This window comes from Poromitra crassiceps, assembly GCF_964638095.1.
Source record: "Poromitra crassiceps genome assembly, contig: HAP1_SCAFFOLD_297, whole genome shotgun sequence".
NCBI classification, from domain to species: domain Eukaryota; kingdom Metazoa; phylum Chordata; class Actinopteri; order Beryciformes; family Melamphaidae; genus Poromitra; species Poromitra crassiceps.
In genome coordinates, this window is record NW_028152104.1 from 200166 (window position 1) to 222978 (window position 22813).

A 22813-nucleotide genomic window follows, 5' to 3' on the forward strand; every position below is an offset into this window, starting at 1 on the left:
CTTGGACTGCGTACTCCCTGGCTGCTTCACTGCACTGAGCTGCAGAGGACTGGGTGGTTGGCTGCCTCCAGGCGGAGAGAGCAGGCACTGGTCTTGAAGCGGGCCACGAACTGCGGTAAATGGCGATATTCCTGGAATGCGAGTTAATGAGCCAATCACATGTCCCTCATCTACATGAAATGAGGACATTGCTTGGAATTTTCTTCTAGCCATGAAGATTGATTGACAGCTGTCATGTCATGATATTATTGGTTGAAATTGCATTGAAATTTGATAGTACTAGCTGTCGCTGACGTATGCACATGTAGATTTGGTTATAAGTGAAGACAAAGCCTAGCCGTAGCCTACTGTCATGGCTGTAAAACAGTGGATGAATTGTTTTAGAGCGTCACACAACACAACCTCCAGGAAATGACTTGTTTCAGTATCAGAATTTGATCAATTTGCTCCGATAACATTTGGAAAGTCTAGAAGAGCCGCACATGATTTCATTATTTATACTCATTCAAGTTAGCAGATGGCTAACTGGAAGTTAGAAGCTCTGATCTCAGCAGGAATAACAGAGAAAGTTACTTACAGTATGAACTTTATATGGGAAACACTGCAACATGTATGGATTTCTGAATGTCTCTCTCTCTCTCTCTCTCTCTCTTTGTGGTGGTTGTTCAACAGAGATCCAGGAAGACTTTATCTAGAACTACAGTTCTTCTGTGCTGTGGCCAACTATGGACAGGTACCTGCGTGCGTGCACGCGCATTGTGTATGTGTGACATGTTTACTGTTGCCTTGTATATTTTAAAAATCTATGTTGTTACATCTCACGATGCATTTTAATAATCTGTTAATAAGCCATAGGCCAGGGTTCAACCAGTGGCCTCATTTTGGAAAATAAATCATACAGGAATCTTTTATTTTTTGTGTATCAGTGTTCTGGGGGAAACTAATACTACAGTAGTAAGTCACAAACCTACAATGTTTACTTTGCCTACTGCAACAAACAGAGGTGTAAATGTGGTGGTTAAGAAAGATGATGTCTGAATAGAGCCCATAATGTGTTGTCCACATGTCTGAAACACACATTTTTATTTTTAGTCTACTTCACACTTCACAGACTGTGCAATTAAGTAATGTGATATGAATAGGCACATAACTGCTAGCCCCCTTGGAGCCTCCTTTTGTACCCCTCTCCTGCTCTTCCCCCTTCCTCTGCTTACTAGCCTTTGCTCTCTTCCTCACTAGTATGGGGCAGGATGCTGTAAGAGTGAACTCTTCCCTCTGCACACAGGTCCCAGAGCTGGCCAAGTGTTCAGTGCTGATGAGGGAGCGCAGCCGAGTGGAGGAGACGATCCAGGCCATGCAACGAGCCGGTGCAGGCAGTCTGCAGGTGACTGAATGGACTGTGTGTGCTGAGAAGAAATGAACGGTCCTCAGGGCATGCTGTTATTGTTCAGAGCTGTTTCACAAGTCTCACAAGTCTCTGTCAGAGCTTTTGAGTCTTCACTTGAGAAGTTCATCCAAGTCCAAGCTTTCACTGAGGCTCAAACCCAAAACCTCCAAATTGAGGTCTGGCCATTGGTTTACTATGGGTACACCCTTGTGTACTCAGATGTCAAATATGGTCTGACAGAGAAGTCTGGAAATTTTAGTCTGGAAAAGAATGGCATTTTGAAATGGAAAATGTGTAGGAACCCTGACTATATGGTTTGGACCAAACAAAACTAACTTGTGTGTGTGCTGACTGAGTAGTGTAGTACAGTGAGTCAGACTATTCTCCTCTAAATAGTCCTATTTCCTCAGGTAATCTCTGACTTCGACATGACCCTCACCAGATTTGCCCACAATGGGAAGAGAGCCACCACCCACAGTAAGCACACAGGCTTATTGTCATCAGAAGCATCTTGTCCAAACTGTTTGGTGATGACAAGTTTGAAACTGCTTCAAACCTTTTTTCCTTGTATTTTTCCAGACATCCTGGATAACCGGTTGTTGATTAATGAAGACTGCACTAGAAAGGTAAGGAAGCATTAATTATTATACACAATTTAAAAAATAATAGGTCTATTTTACACTTCCTCCGTAGTACCTCTGGTTGTTTGATTGGTTGTTGTGCTATATCCGCTGGGCCCTATCGTCGTACAGGTGCTATCGCACTGGTTTGCGCGCCTCTTAATCTTATGCTATCTTCCCTGCATCTTATGCTATCGTCTGCCTCACGCAAGTGTCATTTTGCACTTTGGCCACAATACCATCCAGTTTTGCGCCGGGATCTGAGCGCAGACACAGGTGTGCTTTTGCCACAATAGGATTCCCTGTGTTTGACTCTCATCCTGCACCTACATGTATGACTGTTAAGTCTGTGCAGAAACCTTTCAATTAATATTAGAGACACCCCACTCCAGGCTCCGCCAATAGAGTACCGCAGGGATGACGTATTTGTGTAGGCTTAACCAGAAATCGCCGCCATTTTGGTTCATCAGGGGAAAGGTCTATGGGGTTTTAGAATGGGGATTTCACTTAAATGCATAAAAAAAGTTTATGGGAAGTTGGGAACGTGAATTTGGGTTCAGCAGGATAATCTTCAAACAATCACTTTTATGCCTTGTGAAGCGTTTTCTAAATAAGGTGTTTAAAAAAATTAATTTACTTTCCAAAAGTCATAAAAGTTATTAACATTTGTGAAGATTATCCTGCTGAACCCAGATTTGCGTTCCTATAAACCTTTGTTAACCACAGACTTTATGCATTTAAGTGAAATCCCCATTCTAAAACCCCATTCACTTTTCCTCTTACAAACCCTCTCTATTGTAAGAAATTGAACTCTTCTGGTCTCCTAAATGGGCGTGGTTCTCGGCTTGCGATTGGCTGTCTGTCAATTATTGGCTGACCAGTCTCCTAAGGGGGCGTGACAGTGGCGAAACCTCCATGGCACAAATACAGGAAGTGACTGCAAGTTGGGGTGTCTCTATGTTATGGTATGTGTGTTGCGGTGTCTCTATGTTATGGTATGTGTGTTGGGGTGTCTCTATGTTATGGTATGTGTGTCTGCTCCTTCTACGTTGCAGATGAAGGAGCTGCTGAACACCTACTATCCTATAGAGATTGATGCTAGCCGGACTGCTGAGGAGAAGCTGCCACTCATGGTGGAATGGTAAGGATTCGAGACAGACCAATAGAAATAAGGGACTGTCTGATATTTACGTGGGGTGGGGTAAAATATGATATATATATTTTTTAAATCCACTGCCCTCCCTGACATTTAGATTATTTTCTCTCTGCCCTCCCCCACCCAGTCCAGCCTTTTATCATTTTATACACAACTTAGTTTGTTTGAAATAAAACAGCAACTTTTTATCACACGACCGTCATATCTGGTGAGATATTGAGAGCCTGATTTAAATTGTATTCCTATATGCGCAGCAGCAAGGGCAGCAACGTTTCATGTGATTTGAGTTGTTATAGAAAATATAGCCTATATGCACGGCAGATATTGATTTGGTTCCTGTTACAATTGTGATTTAATGAGACGTGCGGCGGGTCTGCGCATGGACAGATATCACTGATCATAGTATAGTGCCATTTTAATGCATTTAATGTCAATCAAAAGATACAGGTGAAATAGGCTATAGCTGATATTGATCGATTGTTGAAGTTTTTCTTTACTCTGTAGGCTACTCCTCCATTACGTGACTGCAAGCCTTCTATTTAACCTACACAAAATTATGAGAACAATATTCTTCAAAGGCGCAGCACAGAAAGGAATGTGTATGTGCAGGTGCGCCCGTCACCAGTGGGCTAATGTTTTCATTTTCTTATCATCATATAATTTGGTTGTGTGGTCAGTTATAGTTGACTAATGAGCAGAGATGGGAAGTCATCAGAAACCACTGAGATTTGATGTGCTTCTCCAGCACACCGGACCTTTTGGACAATGATGGTGTCAGCTTCCTCCTGCTGAGTTTGTAGATCATATCGGCTCCTTCTTTCTTCCAACCTGATCTCAATGGGGCATGGCTCCTCCCCTGTCACATGGCTCCTCCCCTGTCACCACCAACTTGTAGATGGAAAAGCCGATCTTGGGTCAGCTCACATAAGAGCTAAGGGATGGTGTTTCTAGCTGAGCTCTGTCTCTGTGACATCTCAGGTGATGGACTTGATACTGTAATCATAGCACATGTCTAAGATGAGGTAGACGTCACTGTCTGATAGATATAAAGTCAGCCGTGTCATAACATTTTTGATGAAATCAGCATCAGCTGGCCAGTGGATGGTCCAAAGAAGGGCTGATCCATCAATGACAGTGACATCTGCAACACTGGCATTCCTCCTGGAGATTTTGACTTGGAGTGACTTCTTCAGTGTAGACTTGGATTTACAAATTCACATTCCGTCCTCGGTAAACATGGCAGTTGGGACTGGTGCCAGCTCATAGGCGAGGACATCCTTCATGTCAACTTCATGGTCACTAGACAACAGTGTGATTACCCTTGAATCGATGGCATTTAGGTCATAAATTGTGGAGATGCCAACTTGGATTGATTTGGTTGTTGTCATTGTCTTCACTTTGTTTGAGATGGTGAGACTTTGTTTGAGATGGTGTTGTAAGATCCCTCTGACCAGGTCTTCTCAACATCTTCTAACATTGCCTCCTAACATTGGGGACGGCTTTAGCTCAGGAGGTAGAGCGGGTCGGCCAATGACGCAAGGGTTGGCGGTTCGATCCCCGCTCCCTCCCAGCTGCTGTCGTTGTGTCCTTGGGCAAGACACTTAACCCCAAATTGCTCCCGATGGTGTGTAGGCACCCTGCGTGGCAGCCTGCCGCCATTGGTGTATGAATGGGTGAATGTAGACTATCTACTCATTGTAAAGCGCTTTGGATAAAAGCGCTATATAAATGCAGACCATCCTCAATCTTTATGGCACTGTCTACAATAGACAGTTGGTAGGGTGATCTTGATGTTCATGATGCTTTCCCCTGGGTGTTCATTGGGATCCAATGGATGGAGGCAGGTTTCCAGTTTCTGACAAAGTCCTTGACTTTGGCATGTGCTTAACCCATGGCTTTAGCCTCCACCTTGTGATAGAGATGAACCTATCTGTCTTATCCTCTTCTATCTCCTTCATGTCTGACACAATCTTGCAGCATATGTGGTGGCTCAGGGCCCATATCTTCAGTGCCTATGGCTTCACGGTAATCCAATGATCCCTCCATCACTGTGGCCGTACCTCATGAAAGTGGACTCTATGAACTGGTTGCTCCACAGGCCATTCCATATTCCACTAATGTGTCGCATCACATGCTGCTCCTGGAGAAAATTGCTTTGTGGAGAAAGCTTCTCCATGGAATGAAGATACTGTAGTATGGCCATACCTGATATGGTTGACATGGCCAGCTGCAAAGTAGTAGGTAAGCATCTTCTGGAATGTGGTCAGATGGAGAAGCCAGTCACCCTCACGTTCAGCCCAGATGTATGACATCATCAGCATCATTGGTTTCACCAAGACCTAAACCCAAAGTCTGGCTGTTCTGGTCTGACTCATAATCTGATCCAAGGCTGCTTTCTGGAAATTTCTTACCGGAACTCCAGAGAGCCCACTATCAGCCATCAGTGAACATATAGCCCCAACAAAACTCATCAATGTGTGCATACTCCCAAGTAGGGATGTAACGATAACCGGTTTAATGATAACCGTGATACAATTCCTTACAATAACTGTACCGTTTAAAATTTTCATTATCATTAAAACTGTGGTACCGTGATTACCGTGGTACCGTGATTACAGTGCTTTGAAAAACATGGTAAATACTGTCCATCATCAACCAAAGTTGGCAACAGTCTCCCAGATGCAAACGTGCAGCCTTTGAGAAATGATTTCAGTGAGTGTATCAATCCTTTTTGGATCTGAGTTTTCAGTATAAAATGTTGTAAAATGATTTCAGTGAGTCTCTCAGTACTTTTTGAACATTTTCAGCATTTTCTTTATGAATACAGTGATAATACAATAATCGTGATAATTTTAGTCACGATAATCATGATGTGAAATTTTCATACCGTTATATCTCTCCCCCCAAGACGTTTTAAGCGGCACAGCTGCATCTATAAGTGACGTGTGTCTGTTTGAGGCGAGATGTGTGTGAGGCGAGATGCAGTGTCCCAGCCATTGGGGTGGCCCAAGTGGGGCACAGACTCAAGAAAGGGTAGCACTGATTGTGGCATTTAGGAAGGATGTAGAAAGTTTTCCCTCACCAAAATTTAGCCTAACTTCACTCTAGCTTAAAAATAAGCCCACTACAGCCTCTGAAAGACAGTATTGTTGGCCACAGATGCCAGCATCCTCAGGATTTTGGGGTGGCCAATTAGATTTCAGGGGTGGCCAGTGCCACCCCTGGCCACTCCCTAGAAACTCCCCTGCCGAGATGTGCACACAGGATTTGAGCAGTGCACCTAGACCCCTCCCCCCGGCTGTACAAGGAATTGAGAGTGGAGACAGAAAGTGTCGCAGCTCAAAGCCAGTGAAACATGCACACACCCACACAGTCGCGCACATGCACACACACACACACACACACACACACACACACACAGTGCCAGAGAGAGGGGAGTGGGGGAGAAGGGTCTGACTTGTGCAAACATGCACCACTTCAACACCTGGGAGTGATTTATCAGACTAAAAGTCATCTGCTTATTTCATGTTTTTATTGGGGGTGGGGGGGGGGCACATGGCGCGGGAATCAAATAGGCTACATTATACATGACATCCTAGCTCCTTTATGAATAAACATTGGAGAAAGCAAATTTGAGGCATTTGATTTTGCATGAAATCTCATAAATGCCGATTTTTATGGGATTTTGGAACTTAAGGGGTTAATATCTAAAAATGCTCAAGGGTGCTCACCGGGCACCCTCCTGTATTTTGAATAGGTACCCCCAAGGTACAAGAATCAGCAGAGAAAAAAACTTTATCAGACGAAACAAGATTCATCAAAAAAAACAGCCTTTGGCTCCCGGACTACAGTGGAACATGCCGAGTGTGATTCAGTAGGGGGGTTTAATTGATTACAGTTTTTCACAATTGCTTAAACACATTTCCTGATAGACTACCTCACTTTCTCAAAACCCGAAACACAAATCTCAAAACTCACGCACAAAATGCAAAATCCTACACTTCTCTTGCAAAAGCACACTTTGCCCTCAAAACAGTGTTAACTCTTCACTAAATTGTATTTTCTTTTCAAATGACAAACACATACATCATATGAGTAGACATTTCTAAGCACCCATTGAACACTGGTGTGCAGAATGGAAAACACTATATGAATGCTTTATCAGTAGAATTATGCCTTTGCATGTTCAGTTTCAGGTTGTGCACATTGTGTCTAATGTGTTTAAACAATTGTGAAAAACTGTAAAACCAATTTTTGAGGGGTTAAACTACTTGCCACCAGGACTGCTGCCTACATACTGTAACTGGACCCATTTGCAGGGGCTTAGCCTACTGTATGTGTTTGGTTTAGTTCAGTTTTGTCTTGTCAAGTTTTGAATAGAGATCTGTTATTAAGGACAATAAAACCTTTTCGAGTCGTTTGTTGGGGAAAGCCATAACAAAACTGCCTAGAGATCCATTGTGGGGGGTGAGAGAGAGGACGAGGCAGGAGAGAGGCCAAGGCAGGAGAGAGGACAAGGCAGAGAGGACAGGGAGAGGAGAGAGGACAAGGCAGGAGAGAGGACAAGGCAGGAGAGAGGACAGGGAGAGGAGAGAGGAGAGAGGACAAGGCAGGAGAGAGGACTTCAAGGCAGGAGAGAGGACAAGGCAGGAGAGAGGACAGGGAGAAGAGAGGAGAGAGGACAAGGCAGGAGAGAGGACAAGGCAGGAGAGAGGAGAGAGGACAAGGCAGGAGAGAGGACAGGGAGAGGAGAGAGGACAAGGCAGGAGAGAGGACAGGGAGAGGCGGGAGAGAGAGGACAAGGCAGGAGACATGGCACGAGGCAAGAGAGAGGACAAGTAAAGGCTGGCAAGCGGAAGAACAATTAACAGTCCAACACCACCATCATCTCTTTCTCCTCCCCCCCCAACCAACCTGTCCACCCCCCCGTCAACAAAATGCCCTCCTCTGCCATCTCTCTATGTATCTCCCGGCCTACTTCCTCTCACCCTGTTCCCACTCAACCACTCTACTACCATCTCTGCAGGGACTGACCCGCAGAGGAGAGAGGGGAGCGGGCACAGTCCCTGCAGAGATGGTGAGAGTGGTTGAGTGAAAAGGAATTTAAGTCACGGCTGGTCTTGTACTGTTCTCTACAGGTGGACTAAAGTGCATGAGCTGTTGATCCAGCAGAAGATCAGGAAGGACATGCTACCCCAGGCCGTCAAGGACTCCAGCGCTATGCTCAGGTCCACACAGCTCACAGGACACATTTACAAAGACCCTGTCCCAGAGACAAATATGAGCTTGGCAATAATGTCTACAAATGTCTCTACAGTCGAGTTTTGGACATTTGACATTTTCCTCAAGCCACCACATGATTGTCTCCAGACATAAAGCTAAACAATAGGACATTTGTTTGCCCATTGTTGCCAATGTTGTAGCCCTCTGCACAAAGAAAACTCTTGCAAATCTGAGGCTGTGATGAAAACATTAAAATAGCAGTTCAATAGAGCTGTTGTCATGGCTGTGACTGGTTGCAAGACAGTTTCTAATCACGGTGGATAAAGGGTTAAATAACCCTAACCCTAATTTGACTTGGATAAATAAATCGCGGTGGATAAAGTTAGAGCTGCACTTCAGTCAAATGAACAGCATGGCATATTTTCACACTATAGAAAAGTGTTCGCTTGGATATGATAGCTAATGTTGAATTCAGATGACGCAAACTTTAATATCTAGATTCATAGAAGAAACTAACTACTCAAAATCCCTCACAAAGATCTGCAGATGTTTTTAACCAATGGTTTTGTGGAGATTTGGTCTCATTTATCAGATGGTTCCTTCGCTGCCCTTTACTATTATATGTTTAAAAACAACAGCACATCAAATATATTTGAGATGTGTGAAGTAGTTGAAAAAACCTGCAGATTTCAAAATCCAGCCCATTGGTTCAGGTGTCTAATGAGGTGTGTTTGTGTGTGTCTGTCTTCAGGGAAGGTCATAAGGTGTTCTTTGACCGTTTGGCCGAGCACCAGGTTCCTCTGTTGATCTTCTCGGCCGGCGTAGGTGACATCCTGGAGGAGGTGATCGGCCAGAACCACGTCTTCCACCCCAACGTCCGCATCATCTCCAACTACATGGACTTTGACCACAGCGTGAGTGTTTGTGCACTTCATAATATGAAATGTTTTGTGTAATAAATACATAGATACTAGAGATCACCCGGTATGCCCATAGACCAGTGACAGCCTGATGACCATAATATATCTGTGCAGGTTAATCAGATTGATCAATATCTAAGAAAAACTCACTTTCCAGGCTGCAACAAAACATAAGTACTAATAACCAGTGTTGGGGAGTAGTGAACTACATGTAGTTGAACTATGTAGTTTAACTACATTTTGTAGTGGCTTGCTGGTAGTTCAAACTACAATTTTGGGCAATAAAATGAAAGGAACAGGCACAGCTCCAGGATTTTTTAAATAATATTGGTGTAGATGTGTAGATACTATGAGAGGTATCCACCTGATCATAATCCACATCTACAACCCAGAAGAGAGGATGAATACAGCAACCCTAACTGAACACTGTCTTGTTGTTAAGGGGATACTGCGAGCCTTCAAAGGTCAGCTGATCCACACCTTCAACAAGCGGGAGGGCGCTCTGCAGCACGCAGCCACGCTTAGCGAGCTGCAGGACCGTCCCAACGTGCTGCTGCTGGGGGACGCTCTTTCCACTGGGTGTCGTTAGGTGTTTGAACCCGGAAGGGCGAACGGTTTTTACCGCACTGCGTGCTCTCGTGCCGGTAATGTTTGTGCTACATTTGCTTTCTGTAGAAAAGAACTTTGCTGTATTCATATCGGTGAAATGGAATAAATGGATGGGTTCCGAACATCAAGGACAAGCCTTCTTCGTCGTTCTTATACAGCACTCAGTGCAATGTTATCGTATATATTAACATCAGCACAGCTAGCGAGTCAGCCACAACTCAACCCGGTAATTCAAGCACCTCGGTGGCTTACAGTATAGGGCTGTGAGCCTGCCTCAACACCCTGAAAGATTAATCATTTGTAAAATCCTTTTTGTTGCAGCAAGAATGCATGTTGTTGTTTGCACATTCTGTATGTGCGAATCAGAACATGCAACTCCTATCCGTTTGGGGTTGTGGCCAGCTTCACCCAGACGCCCACAAACAGCCATATCCTTGAGTCTGATGAGACTAATTTCTCTTCTCCAACTGGAATGTGGGGTCTCCATGAGGGGAATCATTTCAGCGATCCAGGAAGCCTTTCCTTCAACTCAGGTGGATCTTATGTTATGAATATGGAATTCCTTTTCTACCACATTAGCAGGGCTCACATTATTGGCATCTTATTAATCTTCAAATTCCTATTTTGTTGCGTTTTAGCTGCTTGAACTGTATAGCATTTTGGTGAAGGAATGCTATGAAGAGTTCAGGCACTGGCAGTTCCAGCAGATGGCCTGCTCTGTTTTGGCACCAAGACTGACTGATGGAGCCAGCTGTCCCATGTGTCCAAAGGTACAGTAATAATTGTTATGGCATGTCTGGATGTGCATTATTATTTCATGTGCGTATATTTAATCATTGCTTGTATTATATTAGGAAAATGGAACCCTCTGTGTGGCTGCCGACGCGCTGTTTGGACTTCCACGGAAAAAGTCGTCAGGGGAAAGTTTTGAGCCTCCAAAACATGAAGATAGATTTTTCCTCAATCAGAGTGAAGTGGACAGTTTTGTTGAACATGCAAACCCTCAACCAGAGGTAGGACTATAGTTTCATTTGAGAGAAGAATTCCACCTACATGTGATAGTTTTAAGAAAGCGATCTGCTTTGTTACTCATGTCAAATCAATGTAACATGCTTAGTGATGAAAGGATTCTGTCTTTTCCCCTCAAAGGGGGGGTGTCCTGGATTCCATGCTGGGAGTGCAATCCGGTCAAGAGTCAGGTTCAAAAAGCTGGATGAAACTGGCGTATTCGGGCTCACCTGCAGGCATGAGCATCCAGTCAAGTTTCTAAACTTGAAATCTGGAGAAAGGTATTTGATTTTTGCAAGAACTAATGCTAAATATATGCTTAAATACATCATTTATTTGATTTAAGTTAAGTTATCCTTTATTTATCCCCATGGGGAAATTCATCCTCTGCATTTGACCCATCCTCTACTAGGAACCTTCCTAGAACTAGGAGCAGTGTGAATCTAACTCTTTTTGCTTAATTTCTTCAGACTGTCAAATGCTGTCCTCTTGCTGAAGGAATTCAGTAGAGAGCAGGAGGAGCGCCAGCTGAAAATGGTTTTCATGTACGACATCGCGTGCAAACTCAAACCCCACCTACAGGTAACACTACATATTTAAGTTACGGTACTATTGCAGAGCAAATGTGAAAGGTTTTAAAATCATTGCATCTATATCTATCTATCTATATATCCATCTAATTTCTGCATCTCTGTCTGTCTCTATCTCTGTGTGTCTGTCTCGGTCTGTCTCTCTCCCTCTGTCTGTGTCTGTCTCTCTGTCTGCCTGCTTATCTGTAACTGACTGTCTGTCTGCCTCTGTCTGTCTGTGTCCTACTTCCGGATTTCCCCCTTGATTTGATGGAAGCAGGTAATAAAGCATTTTACCTGGAACCAAATGCAACCTTGTTTTTGTTACAGAGCTGGGGGATAAGTCAAAAATGTCTTTGCTGGGGTCAAGAGGGTGTGGGATCAGTCAATTGACTATGTGTAGTTATGAATTAAAGTTGTGTTTTCTTTACTTTTTCTGCCATTTCTTTAGCGCCACTATCCTGACCTGATGAACAACAAGGTCAGTGTTCCATTCTTATGGGCACAATCTTGCATGTCAGGTTAGGAACATTTTCTACCTGGATCAGAAAGTAGATGTTTGCTAGTTGAGCCTGATGCACAGTCTATTTTCCATAGACTGTGCTTTAATAAGTACAAAAAACTACCGCACTAGACTCGGGGTCCCCACGGGTCCTTAAAATCATTGAAATCTATGCCTTAAAAGTTTGTGGAAATAGACATTGAAGGTGCTTGAATTTAGGGTAGCATTGTGTCTCCACAGTACTTTTTTTTTGCTGTATTGCATAAGAGAAGGTAAGAGACCACAGCACAGTTGAGAAGTGTTCACACATTCAAGCCTCTCTCTTTTTAATTGTCTGTGAGCCTGCTAGTTCTCATCATAATTTCTTCATAGTTGTAACAGTAATTAACCTTGATCCATGTCTCTAACTATGCCGTGTTGGCTCCCTGAAATTTCCTGATCATGATCGGGCAAGTCGTTGAGGAGGACATGAATACACCAACTAAGCATGATTAATATTTTACAGATGTTTTATGTCGTGTTTACAGTTCCAGTTCAACACTCGATTCCACAAGGGAACAGGACTGGCTGATGGGGAGCAGAGTGAGCGCTTGTGGTCCTACCTGCGAAAATTTGGAAAAATCACAAAGGAGATGACCCCATCTCATCGCACAGACCTCCTTACAGATGCTCTCCTGCACTACTCTGCCAAAGTGCAACAGAAGCAAAGTGAGTTGTTTGTTTGTGTGTGTGTGTGTGTGTGTGTGTGTGTGTGTGTGTGTGTGTGTGTGTGTGTGTGTGTGATACACACTATAATTGCTTTGGACGGCTGGACTTGACAAAATAGGAATCTGCATATTAAAGCCTAGGGTGGGGTTGGTATTTTTGTTAAGGATGAGTTACTTCAGTATTTCAAGGTTAACATTGTTGATAAGGCAGTAGATGATATTTTTGCTTTAAGATTTGAACACCGAGTTTCACAATATTTTTTTGTTACTTTTTCATGCTACCTATCACCCGAAGGCGCTGCACGGGGAAGGGACTTGGGGGATCGGTGTAAAGTGCCTGACCATTTCCTAAATTTAAAGCCAATGCTCAAAGGTACCCTACAGTTCAGCCCCCAGTTGATCTAAATAAAAGTAGGCGACCTAGAGTCTTCCCTGATAACTTTCTTTCATCAGAGTTGTGTTGCACTGTTTTACTAGAAATTATCAGACATATGGGTTGTTGGGATAATCAGGAGGATGTGGATCTCTGCTACAGTTCACTGTGCAGTGTTCTCTATGCAGAGATAGATAGACACTCTTCCACTAAGACTTCTGGCTTACCTACAAGTCTAGGACATCAACTAAAAGGTAAAGCTTTTTGGAACTGTGAATTAAATCCATTATGGGCTGATGTAAGAACTACTGAAAATAAATTTCTAAAATGCAGAAAAAATGCCTCAGGGATGCATTTATAAGCAGTGTCAACACATCTCTGAAAAAAAGACTACGTTTCTTTAAGCAGAGATTCAACAGGGGCCAAGCGATGCATTTGGAACAGCTTCAGTGTAAAAATCCAAAATAAGTTAAATTACCGTAACCGTTTGGGCCCTAGGAAAGCTGTCGGAATACTTATGGGGATTTGGATAATGAGACTGAAAGTGTCCCGAAGATATGGGAAAGTGAATTTGCCAATAATTTCCCCCCTTGCTCTCAAGTACCCCCTGTAGTAGCTCTACATATGCGTACCCCGCTTTGGGAACCACTGCTCTACATAGAAAAGTCAATAATCCAGCCTCTGTCTTTGGTTAAATCTTAGCACTGTATTTCTCTTTTTGTAGTAACAGGCATTCCTCAGCGACTTCTGAAGGCCGAGAAAATAAAGGAGGAGTCAAAGAAAGAGTTGACAAACCTCATGAAGTCTTTGCCAGGTATTTAAACTATGTCTTCATTTTGTGTTAATTATTGTCATGCAATTATTATCTTCACACTGTACTTCTATGGGTGTCTTTTTACATGGCAATTCATTTTTGGTTTGATATACTGTATACTCCTGTACTCCGTAACATGTTCTCTCATTTACATTATGTCATTTAGCAAATGCTTTTATCCAAAGCGACTTACAATATCACATTCTGCTATGCAACACCATCTACAACAGTTCCACTTTTGAAGCAAGAAAGTAGCATTAGTAAGAGTAGCATTCGTTTTTCAGAGTTTTTTTCTTCAATTTTTTTGGGTGGGGGGGGGGGTAGATTAAGAGGGGTTAGTTACTTTACTTTTACTTTACTTTATTTATATTTGGCAGACGCCTTTATCCAAAGCGACATACAACCAGGTTAAAACAGTACAGCAATAACAAGAAAAAATTAATAAAAGTTTTAAACGAAAAAATGTATAAACGGCAATTAAATTAGAACATATTTACAGACAATAGACGTGCGGATGAGAAGAATAGGAGGATAGCAAGATAGAAGAGAGAAGAGATAAAAGTGCATAAGGATGAAAGTGCATAGGAGCTAGAGGGTTAACACAGTTGTAACACAGTTACAGTAAGCAGTGTTGGGCAGTTACTTTCAAAATGTAATAGACTACATATTACTAGTTACTTTCATTTGAAAGTAATAAGTTACTTTACAATATTACTTTCTGTGTAGAGTAACTTGTTACTTATTACACTACTTTTGCATTACTTTCACCAAAATAACAGCAGTAGCAGAATGACATCGCTGCCCCGGAACCATCCCGAAAAATAATTTCAACCGCCTTGAAGTCAGTGTAAACAATGCAAAATTCTAAATTTTATTCTTTTCCTTTGTTATTATCATCTATAGTGGTTTTTTGCATAAAAACACAGTTTGATTAGGAAATGATTGTATCTTTTTTTAAATATGTGCTTTGATTGAATCAAATGTAACTCAAATTGTAACTTGAGTTACTTGACAAAGTAACTGGTATAATACTACTGAAATCCTATAAGTAATAAGTTATATTACTGAGTTACTGCTAAAAGTAATATATTACATGTAATATGTTACTTTTGTAATGAGTTACCCCCAACACTGACAGTAAGTAATCCGATGGGACAAGGGATATTCTCTCTACTTGTATTTGGTTAGAAATCAACTTTCCCTGAGTGTTTCTTTTACTTACCCCTATAAAAAATGTTTTTGAGTTTCCTACAGTACTATGGGTGGGGGTTTGTTAACTCACTAACTTTTGCAATAGCGTGCTTGTTGAAACCTGTTTAGCCACGATGAAGTTACAGTTGCTTCCCTCAACATGCGCTAAGGGGACTTCTCTGTTTGAGCGAAAGGTGGGAGAGTCTTTTACTAGTACAGAGATGAATAGCTAATTGATGACCACTAGTAAAATAAGCTGTCATATAAACAAAGCCCTATAATATCAAGAAAGTGCCGTATACTGTATACTGTATATGCACCTACGGGCGAGTTGCGGTATTTACTGATGTGGCACTTTACTTCCCCAGGCAAGCCTATAGGCGTTGATTCCTGTATCAAATCTCCCATCAACAGTCCTGAAGATTATTGTGAATAAATATGTACATTTGCTCTAGATGCAGAAAAACCCTGGCTGTTGATACTGGCTCAGTATACATTATCCCGCTTAGAACACGGCCTACAACTAAATCATTCAATAATCTGACAAAAATAATTATTCAAATATTTTAATAGCGTTTTCAACACAAAGTGGTTTCATTCGTAATTGGCACACAAGACACCACAGCTGCAACTGGTTGGCCTAATTAGTAGGCTAGTGGTTGCTGACAAAAGGCTCTTATCAACTGATTAATACCAGGTGTGGCAGAGCAGCGGTCGGTCGTCGAGAAATAATGACCGGTGAATATTGTTGATTGACCAATCAGAATCGAGTATTCGAGAGAGCCGTGTTCTAATATGAATTAACTGCTTGCAAGGAGCACCTTCATAACCTCTTGAGTGTTCACTTACTCACTGACTAACAACATTTGGCATATTTAAAAGCACTGGATAACTAAATAATTCCAAATTCTGTTATATTTTCAGAACTAAGACAAATACTGTGATGATATTTTTGCTTTATCGACCCGTACTAGTATTAACACACTTTATCTAGAGTAAGACATAAGCCAGCTTATACCATGGTCTGGGTGAATACTCGATTCTGATTTGCTGTAGCGTGTCCATTATTTTGTTATAATGTAAACCTAGCTAAGTCCTGGCAAACGTCTGTTCACAATTCATATCCATGTGCCATGTCCTCAGCAGAGCCGTTTGAGCTCTATACCACCGTTCAGTGTTAATATGTCACTTTCATAAATTTAGAAGAAAAAAAAGGTCAAAGTAACCATTTGGGTTACCCTTGTGTGCTCAGTTGATCAAAATGACGGGCATTTACGGAGATCTGACGTTTACATTTGTCAGCTGACCGAAGCGCTCGAGCGCAACCATAACAACAACAAGGAAGCAGTCACCTGTCATAAACAAACGAAAATCTGAATTATCTTAGCCTAAAAGGCTGCATTCCACAGGATGCCGACTGCCCCTATGAACTTACTGATACTGTAGCCTATGAGCGATCAGCCACATGCTGCGGCCGTCTGAGTCTATTTCATCCTGTGAAAATCTTGAGCAGCCTAGGGGATTTTGTCTCCGGTTCTCAAAGTTATGACAACTAGATTTAGATTGCAAAATGCATGAAAATGAATGAATGAAATGAATGGACTTGTTTTGTTTCTTTGGTTAGTGACTATGGTATAAGCGGGTTAATGCACTTGGAGGTGTCCATTATCAGAAATTAATGGACTGCGCCTCTGCATTGTCCATTAATTTCTGAGAATGGACACTTCATCGCGCATGAACCCTTACATATGATCTATTACCTTGAATACAGTTCTATGGAGATTAAACATGTTTAATATCAGAGCCCCCATACACCGTGCAGTCATTGATACAGTAGGTAGGAGAACTCCTTGCGTCTCAATCCTTGTCTCAGCATCCGTATCCTTTTTCCATGGTTTTTCATTTAAAGTTTGCCTTTTTTTTTTTTATCTAATAATTGAACCATTGACCTCTAACCACCACTGTTGGAGAAACACTAAGCTAATCTATGTTTTGTTTTTACATGCTATTTTCAAGGTACCACTGTTGAAGACATCAGGAGTTGGGGGAAGGATCTGGAGGCTTCTCTGAAGAAGCAAGAGGTTTCCTTTTCCTGGGAGGAGACTTATGTCGAAAATCTCTACCAGTTTCAGAGGGGACAGTAAGTCAATGCTTTATTGGGTTATATAAAAATGTAATGTAATTTTTTTTTTTTTTTTTATATAACACATCGATGTTAACAACAACAATTTAGACTATTAAAAAAGTTTTTTCCGAAGACCCATTGCTTGAAGATTTTCTTGCCTCCTTGGTTTTGCAGTAAACCTATGCTATACCCCCCCCCACCCCTTTTTTACTTCTCTCTTTTCTTAGATGGCAACTTACAACATCTCAAGGAGGAGCTCAAGTTGTGGATTTGATCTCGAGAACGGAAAAGTAGGCGTCATAATGTCAAAACAAATTAAAGTAATCATTTTGCTGTGATTTTAGCAGCCAGGAATACCACTGCCCAGTTGGGTGTGGGGTAGATAGGTAGACAGGCATGGACATTTAAGAGTGTGCTATAAGAATGGCCTCTTGCATAAATGACTTCATGGAATCATTGTAACATGTCTTTCATATGTTGTGTCTGTGTGTGTGCGGGTGTGTATTAGGGCGCAGAGAAAGATCTGTGCTCTAGAAAAGAAGAACCACGTGGAGCAGAGGTGGTCGCTCACCTCCCCTCAGGCCAGGCGTTCCTCTTTTCAGCAATGGAGAAGCGAGCCATGGAGGTGTTAGACAACATCTTTAACCTCAATGTGGAGCGCAAGTTCATGTGTGGCCTGGTCAGGAAATATGCAGGTGAGATGATTAGTTATTAGTAGAGCGGATTAGCAGAATAATTGTGCACTTTTTGAGAAAAGCATGTACCGTAAATTCCGGACTATAAGACGCACCGGTGTATAAGCCGCGGGACCAAAATTGACTATTTTTTTCTTCTATAAGCCGCACCGGTCTATAAGCCGCGGGTGTTTTGATGTTTAATTACCATATGAAAGGGTTCGTGCACAGAGAGGAATGTCGGGAAAGCGATGGCTGTTTGGGGAAGCTCCCATTTATTAACATTTCAACAAAACAAAACAAAAGTCAGGTCACTAATCCCCAGACAAAATCACACAACAATAGGCTATATGTGCAGCAAACCTGTAACCAGAGAAGTCAAGTCACTAATGCTCGTCTTCCTCTTCTTCCTGCGTACTGAAACCACCAAAGTCCTCATCTTCAGTGTCGGAAACGAACAGGTTCAGGGTGGCTTCGTCAACCACTCTCCTCTCTCCTTCATTGTCACTCAAAACCAACGAACTCCTCTTCATCTATAGCTGTGTTTCCATTACAGTTTTTCGCAAAAGAATTGCGATATTTCTACAACTTCGACAATGTACAATTGCGACTTGTAGGCGTTTCCATTGAAGTTGCGTTTGAGTGATTCCCCGTTGCAGCAGCTGCCACAGTGATTACGCACGGGGATCTGCCCCATATCCCGTCCCCTGCATGCTCAAATCCAACCAATGGTCAATGGAAATCCCAACATGAAGTTACAATGCATATAAACGAGCCTGATTATCAATTCAAAAGAAAATGAGTCGCAAAATGTTGCTGGCTGCGTGAATGCAGTCAGCGCGACAGGCAGAGGAAAAAAGGTAGCCTAATAGCCTACAACTGGTCCGATTTAGAGATGGAGGGGGGAAAAGGCTGATTTGGTTCTATAATTGCACCTGAAACGTGTGCAATGTATTAGCCTACTCACAGTCACTGTATTCACTTCAGACAGCACCACCGCACCAGTGTGTGCTTTTCATCCTCTCATCTCGCCGCTGTGCCAAATGCGCGCACACAGGCAGCCTGCTGTCACCATGGACCGATTTCTGCCAAACATTATCTAATTTGCCCGGCTACGCTTTTGCACAACACTCGTCTTTCTGCTAGGTAGCGTTGCTTCAAAGTTTTCCACTTGCTGCGGAGGTTTTGACACGGCTATCGAACCTTACTTACCAAACTTATTTTCCGCTCCTTTTCCAAGGGATAATATGGGTCACATGACGTGCAAATGCGAAAAATGTGTTTCCATTACACTTTTGCGATAAACTGCTATATCGACACGTCTGAAAAACCACCTCATGATCATCTACTGCTCGTTCTCATGCTGTCGAGAACGAGCAAAGCTTTTTTTTGGTGAAAGAATCCTCCAGGGCGCTTCTTGTTAACAGTCCGAGTGAGTGGCAGGTCGAACGTCAAAGGCACTTCATCCATATTTATGATCTGCTCCGGTTCGATGGAATATTCCTTGATCTTCCTTTGTGTGAATTCCCCGAAGTTTGTGATTTTCTCCTGGTAGTCGGGGGAGGGAGTTGATGGGCTTGTGGCCGTTTGCTTACCGTAATTACCATATGTAAGTGGTCACGCACAGAGGGTATTGTCGGGAAAGAGATGGCTGTTTGAGGAAGCTCCCATTTACCGTATTACCGTAACATTTCAACAAAACAACATAACACAACACCACCGTTGTTTATTTTTACAGTGCACACAGTGTCCGCGGTGTGGTGAAAAGAGGGCAAGAGAGGAAATTAAAACAGAAGTGGATTTATAGTTAGAAAGAGTGCTAAAAAAGAGAGTTTTTTTTTTTTTTTTTTTTTTTTCTGAAAAAATCCATAGATAAGACGCACCGTTATATAAGCCGCAGGGGCCAAAAAACGGGAAAAAAGCCGCGGCTTATAGTCCGGAATTTACGGTAATTCCTCACATAGTGAGTGAATACCACAAGGATTATTTTCAGATGTGGAGGGAAGTCTGATTTGACCTCAACTCCAAGATGGCCACCATTTTCTGGTGTAAAATGTACAAATCTGCTTATAACAATTGTACATTTTTTGAGAAAAGCACGAACTCTCTCACAAAGTGAATGAACACTAAGGTTTATTTTCAGATGTGGAAGGAAGTCAGATTTGACCTCAAATCCAAGTTGGCTGCCATTTCCCCAAGATTAATGTACAAATGTGCTTATAACAATTGTGCACTTCTTCAAAGAAGCATGACATTTCTCACATACTAAGTGACCATAAGGGTCAGTAAGATGGAGGGAAGTAAGATTTGACCCAAAAAAAACAAGATGGCTACCATTTTCCCAAATCTAATGTAAATTGGGAAAATGGCGTCCATCTGGGATTTGAGGTCAAATCTGACTTCCCTCCATATCTGTCAATAAACCTTATGGTATTCACTCACTATGTGGGACAGTTCATGCTTCTTTGAAGAAGTGCACACTTGCACATTTGTACATAAGACTTGGGGAAATGCCAGCCATCTTGGATTTGAGGTCAAATCTGACTTCCCTCCACATCAGAAAATAGTCCTTATGGTATTCCAAAAGTGCACAATTCTCTTATTTTTGGGTGCTAATCCGCTATACTATATGCTCTTGTGACACGGATAAATGCTCGGGGAAGGGGGGGGGGGGGGGGGGGGATAATGAAAAGAAAATAGAAACTCCCTATCTTATGTCTTAAGTTAGGATAGGACTAGTTTAAGGTAGGATTTTTTCTGATTTGGTATTACAGAAGCAAATCCTAACTAACTTTAGGAATCCTATCTTATCTTGCTAAATCCTATCTTATGTCTTGTTAGGAAATCCTAAATACTCATCCAGCATCGGTTATCAACTTTTCTGTCTGTTACCCTAGCAACCACTAGCAACAGACACCTCCTCCTTTCTCAACTCGCGGGGGAAGTAGGAGCGCTAGTAGGCTAACGATGTGTGTTGTTGTTCCTCCCCCCTTGGAAACTGTATGTACCGAGGAGCCAAATTGCTGATGGCTGTTGCTACCTCAGTTAAATTACGTGACATAGCAGGTTGAGATATTTTGGATATGTCGGCCACTTCAGTTTGAAAATCTCCCTTCGCAAAAAAAAGTGCAAGAGCCCCGTGTCGCCTAGTCGGTCTCTCCAACACAGGTCTCAGCTCCTCGGCTAGCTGCAGTATCATGTCATCTAACTAGATGTTCTAGAAATTAATGTACCAGTCCAGTCCACTAGCCCCCAATTAAGTTATATATGGCTTTGAGCCGCTCTTGTTTTATATCTTCTTATTATTAAAGCCTTACCACAGCAGTACAACAGACCCTTTTGCACAGATTTTTTACTTATTTCCCATACTCTGTTTTTGTAAATGTATCCCCTTTCATTTGCTTTTAATAGACACTATTATGTGTGGATCTATTTTTTTTATATACATCAAATGCACAACCTGTTAATCTGCAGATGTGTATTTTTCTTGTATGCAGGTATTTTTAATCTGTTCAAGTTAACCATGCTCTGACTTTTTTCTCTCTCAGGTTGAGGCTATTATGTTTTTAATAATACAACAAATTAGACAATATTTTTCCAGTTTTTTGTGTGGCTTTGGCTTTGAACCACCGACCGTAAATATGGATAGTGATTCTGGTAACATCCTGACCTTTGACCTTTGCCTCCAGATGTTTTTGGTGGGACTGACCGGCGGTATCGCCTCAGGGAAGAGCACAGTGTCTTCAATGCTGCGGGAGCTCGGATGCCCCATCATTGATGCTGATGTGGTGGCCAGGAAAGGTAGGCCACTCCCTCTCTCTCTGCTGGTCCTTTAGGCCATGCCCTCTCTCTCTGCCGGTCCTTTCCAGTGCAACCTCTTCCGGTTCACAGAATGAATATACTGTATAGAGATACTGTAGAGAATTAGTGTTGTCACGGTACCAATAATTCAGTAGTCGGTACCGGTACTAGTGAATTTCCACGGTACTCGGTACCAATTTCGGTACCACGGTAAAAAAAACAGACTGATATTTCTTCAACATATTCTCTTTTATTAAAGTATGCAACCATTTCCAATGAACAAATGGCATGTAGCCTTCAACTTTAAAACAAAACAATGTGCTTCTGCTTACTTCTTATATTCAACTCTGTATGGCAGTGAGAGCAGACAGTGCAACACCAGTGGCATGTAGCCCTCAAGTATTGTTTATTGAATTAAAAAAACAAAACGATACGCTCGGTACCATGCAAAAACAGGTACCGAAGTACCGAAAACAATGTAGTACTGACTAAAGGTGCTCTTATACTCGAGCAAAGCTCCGTGGGGTGGGGCCCTGCGAGTCTCCGTGCAGACCTCGCGCTGGGGCAGATGCCATTATACTCAGAAAGTGATCAGCATGTATTGTACAATGGTGAGAACAGCCCGTGAAAAGTCGCAATGAAACGCTATTATGTGCAGTACTGAGTGCGCTTTCACTCTCAAACGACCGCACATCAGCACATGAAGGAATCAAATCACCAAACTTGTTTTTACTGAAAGCCGTTTTACTTCTCAGCCCTGATAGCCTACTCTGTGCTGCTTTTAATCTCTCTCAATAATGCTCTCAACACAACACATTTACTTGGTGAAATTACTAAAAACGAACAGTTGCAAATCAAAGTTTATAGCCTACCACATGGGTCAAGAAATGTGGCGAAAACACAGCTCAGTGTTCAGGGTTCAGTGGCTTGAAAGCGGACATGTTTGGAGAGAAGCCGTGCGCTGCTCGCGCTGTTAGAAAAAAAATCAGGCACAAGGCGAGCGCCAGACGGAGCTAGCAAATAACCACGCCCAACAAATTTACGTCATTTGACGCGCCCGGCCCTCGCTCCACCCCCGCGCCCTTCATGGCAGGGTGAGCATAATTCAGCCTTTAGTACCGAAGTACCGAAAAC

At 42.4% G+C, this 22813-nt stretch overlaps 3 protein-coding genes across 3 annotated transcripts in view; all 3 read left to right on the top strand.

Annotated features, from left to right (window-relative positions):
• The window catches only part of LOC310771002 (uncharacterized protein), a 72411-nt gene that overhangs the window by 35464 nt on the left and 14134 nt on the right, over positions 1-22813 (top strand). The window contains exon 8 of the mRNA XM_083663689.1: positions 21568-21679. Coding sequence (XP_083519815.1) covers positions 21568-21679 — 112 coding nt within the window. The remainder of the gene's footprint in view (positions 1-21567; positions 21680-22813) is intronic.
• Positions 696-9895, top strand: LOC310770998 (7-methylguanosine phosphate-specific 5'-nucleotidase-like; the record flags this gene model as incomplete). Its single annotated transcript, XM_083663686.1, has 8 exons — positions 696-733; positions 1286-1384; positions 1798-1864; positions 1967-2013; positions 3063-3148; positions 8302-8391; positions 9138-9300; positions 9749-9895. Exons 2-8 carry the CDS (start codon positions 1316-1318, stop codon positions 9893-9895), a joined length of 669 nt encoding a protein of 222 aa, XP_083519812.1. The 5' UTR covers positions 696-733; positions 1286-1315.
• Positions 10439-17219, top strand: LOC310771005 (uncharacterized protein). The gene is made up of 10 exons (XM_083663692.1): positions 10439-10448; positions 10554-10685; positions 10770-10928; positions 11065-11204; positions 11394-11505; positions 11944-11973; positions 12522-12702; positions 13799-13888; positions 14668-14729; positions 17096-17219. The coding sequence occupies exons 2-9, from the start codon at positions 10623-10625 to the stop codon at positions 14679-14681; spliced, it is 789 nt and encodes a 262-aa protein (XP_083519818.1). The 5' UTR covers positions 10439-10448; positions 10554-10622; the 3' UTR covers positions 14682-14729; positions 17096-17219.

Coding starts and splice junctions, on each gene's coding strand:
- LOC310771005 (XM_083663692.1), top strand. CDS start 10,623: ATGGCCTGCTCTGTTTTGGCACCAAGACTGACTGATGGAGCCAGCTGT. Junction 10,686..10,769: donor GCTGTCCCATGTGTCCAAAG/GTACAGTAATAA, acceptor GTATTATATTAG/GAAAATGGAACCCTCTGTGT. Junction 11,205..11,393: donor AACTTGAAATCTGGAGAAAG/GTATTTGATTTT, acceptor TAATTTCTTCAG/ACTGTCAAATGCTGTCCTCT.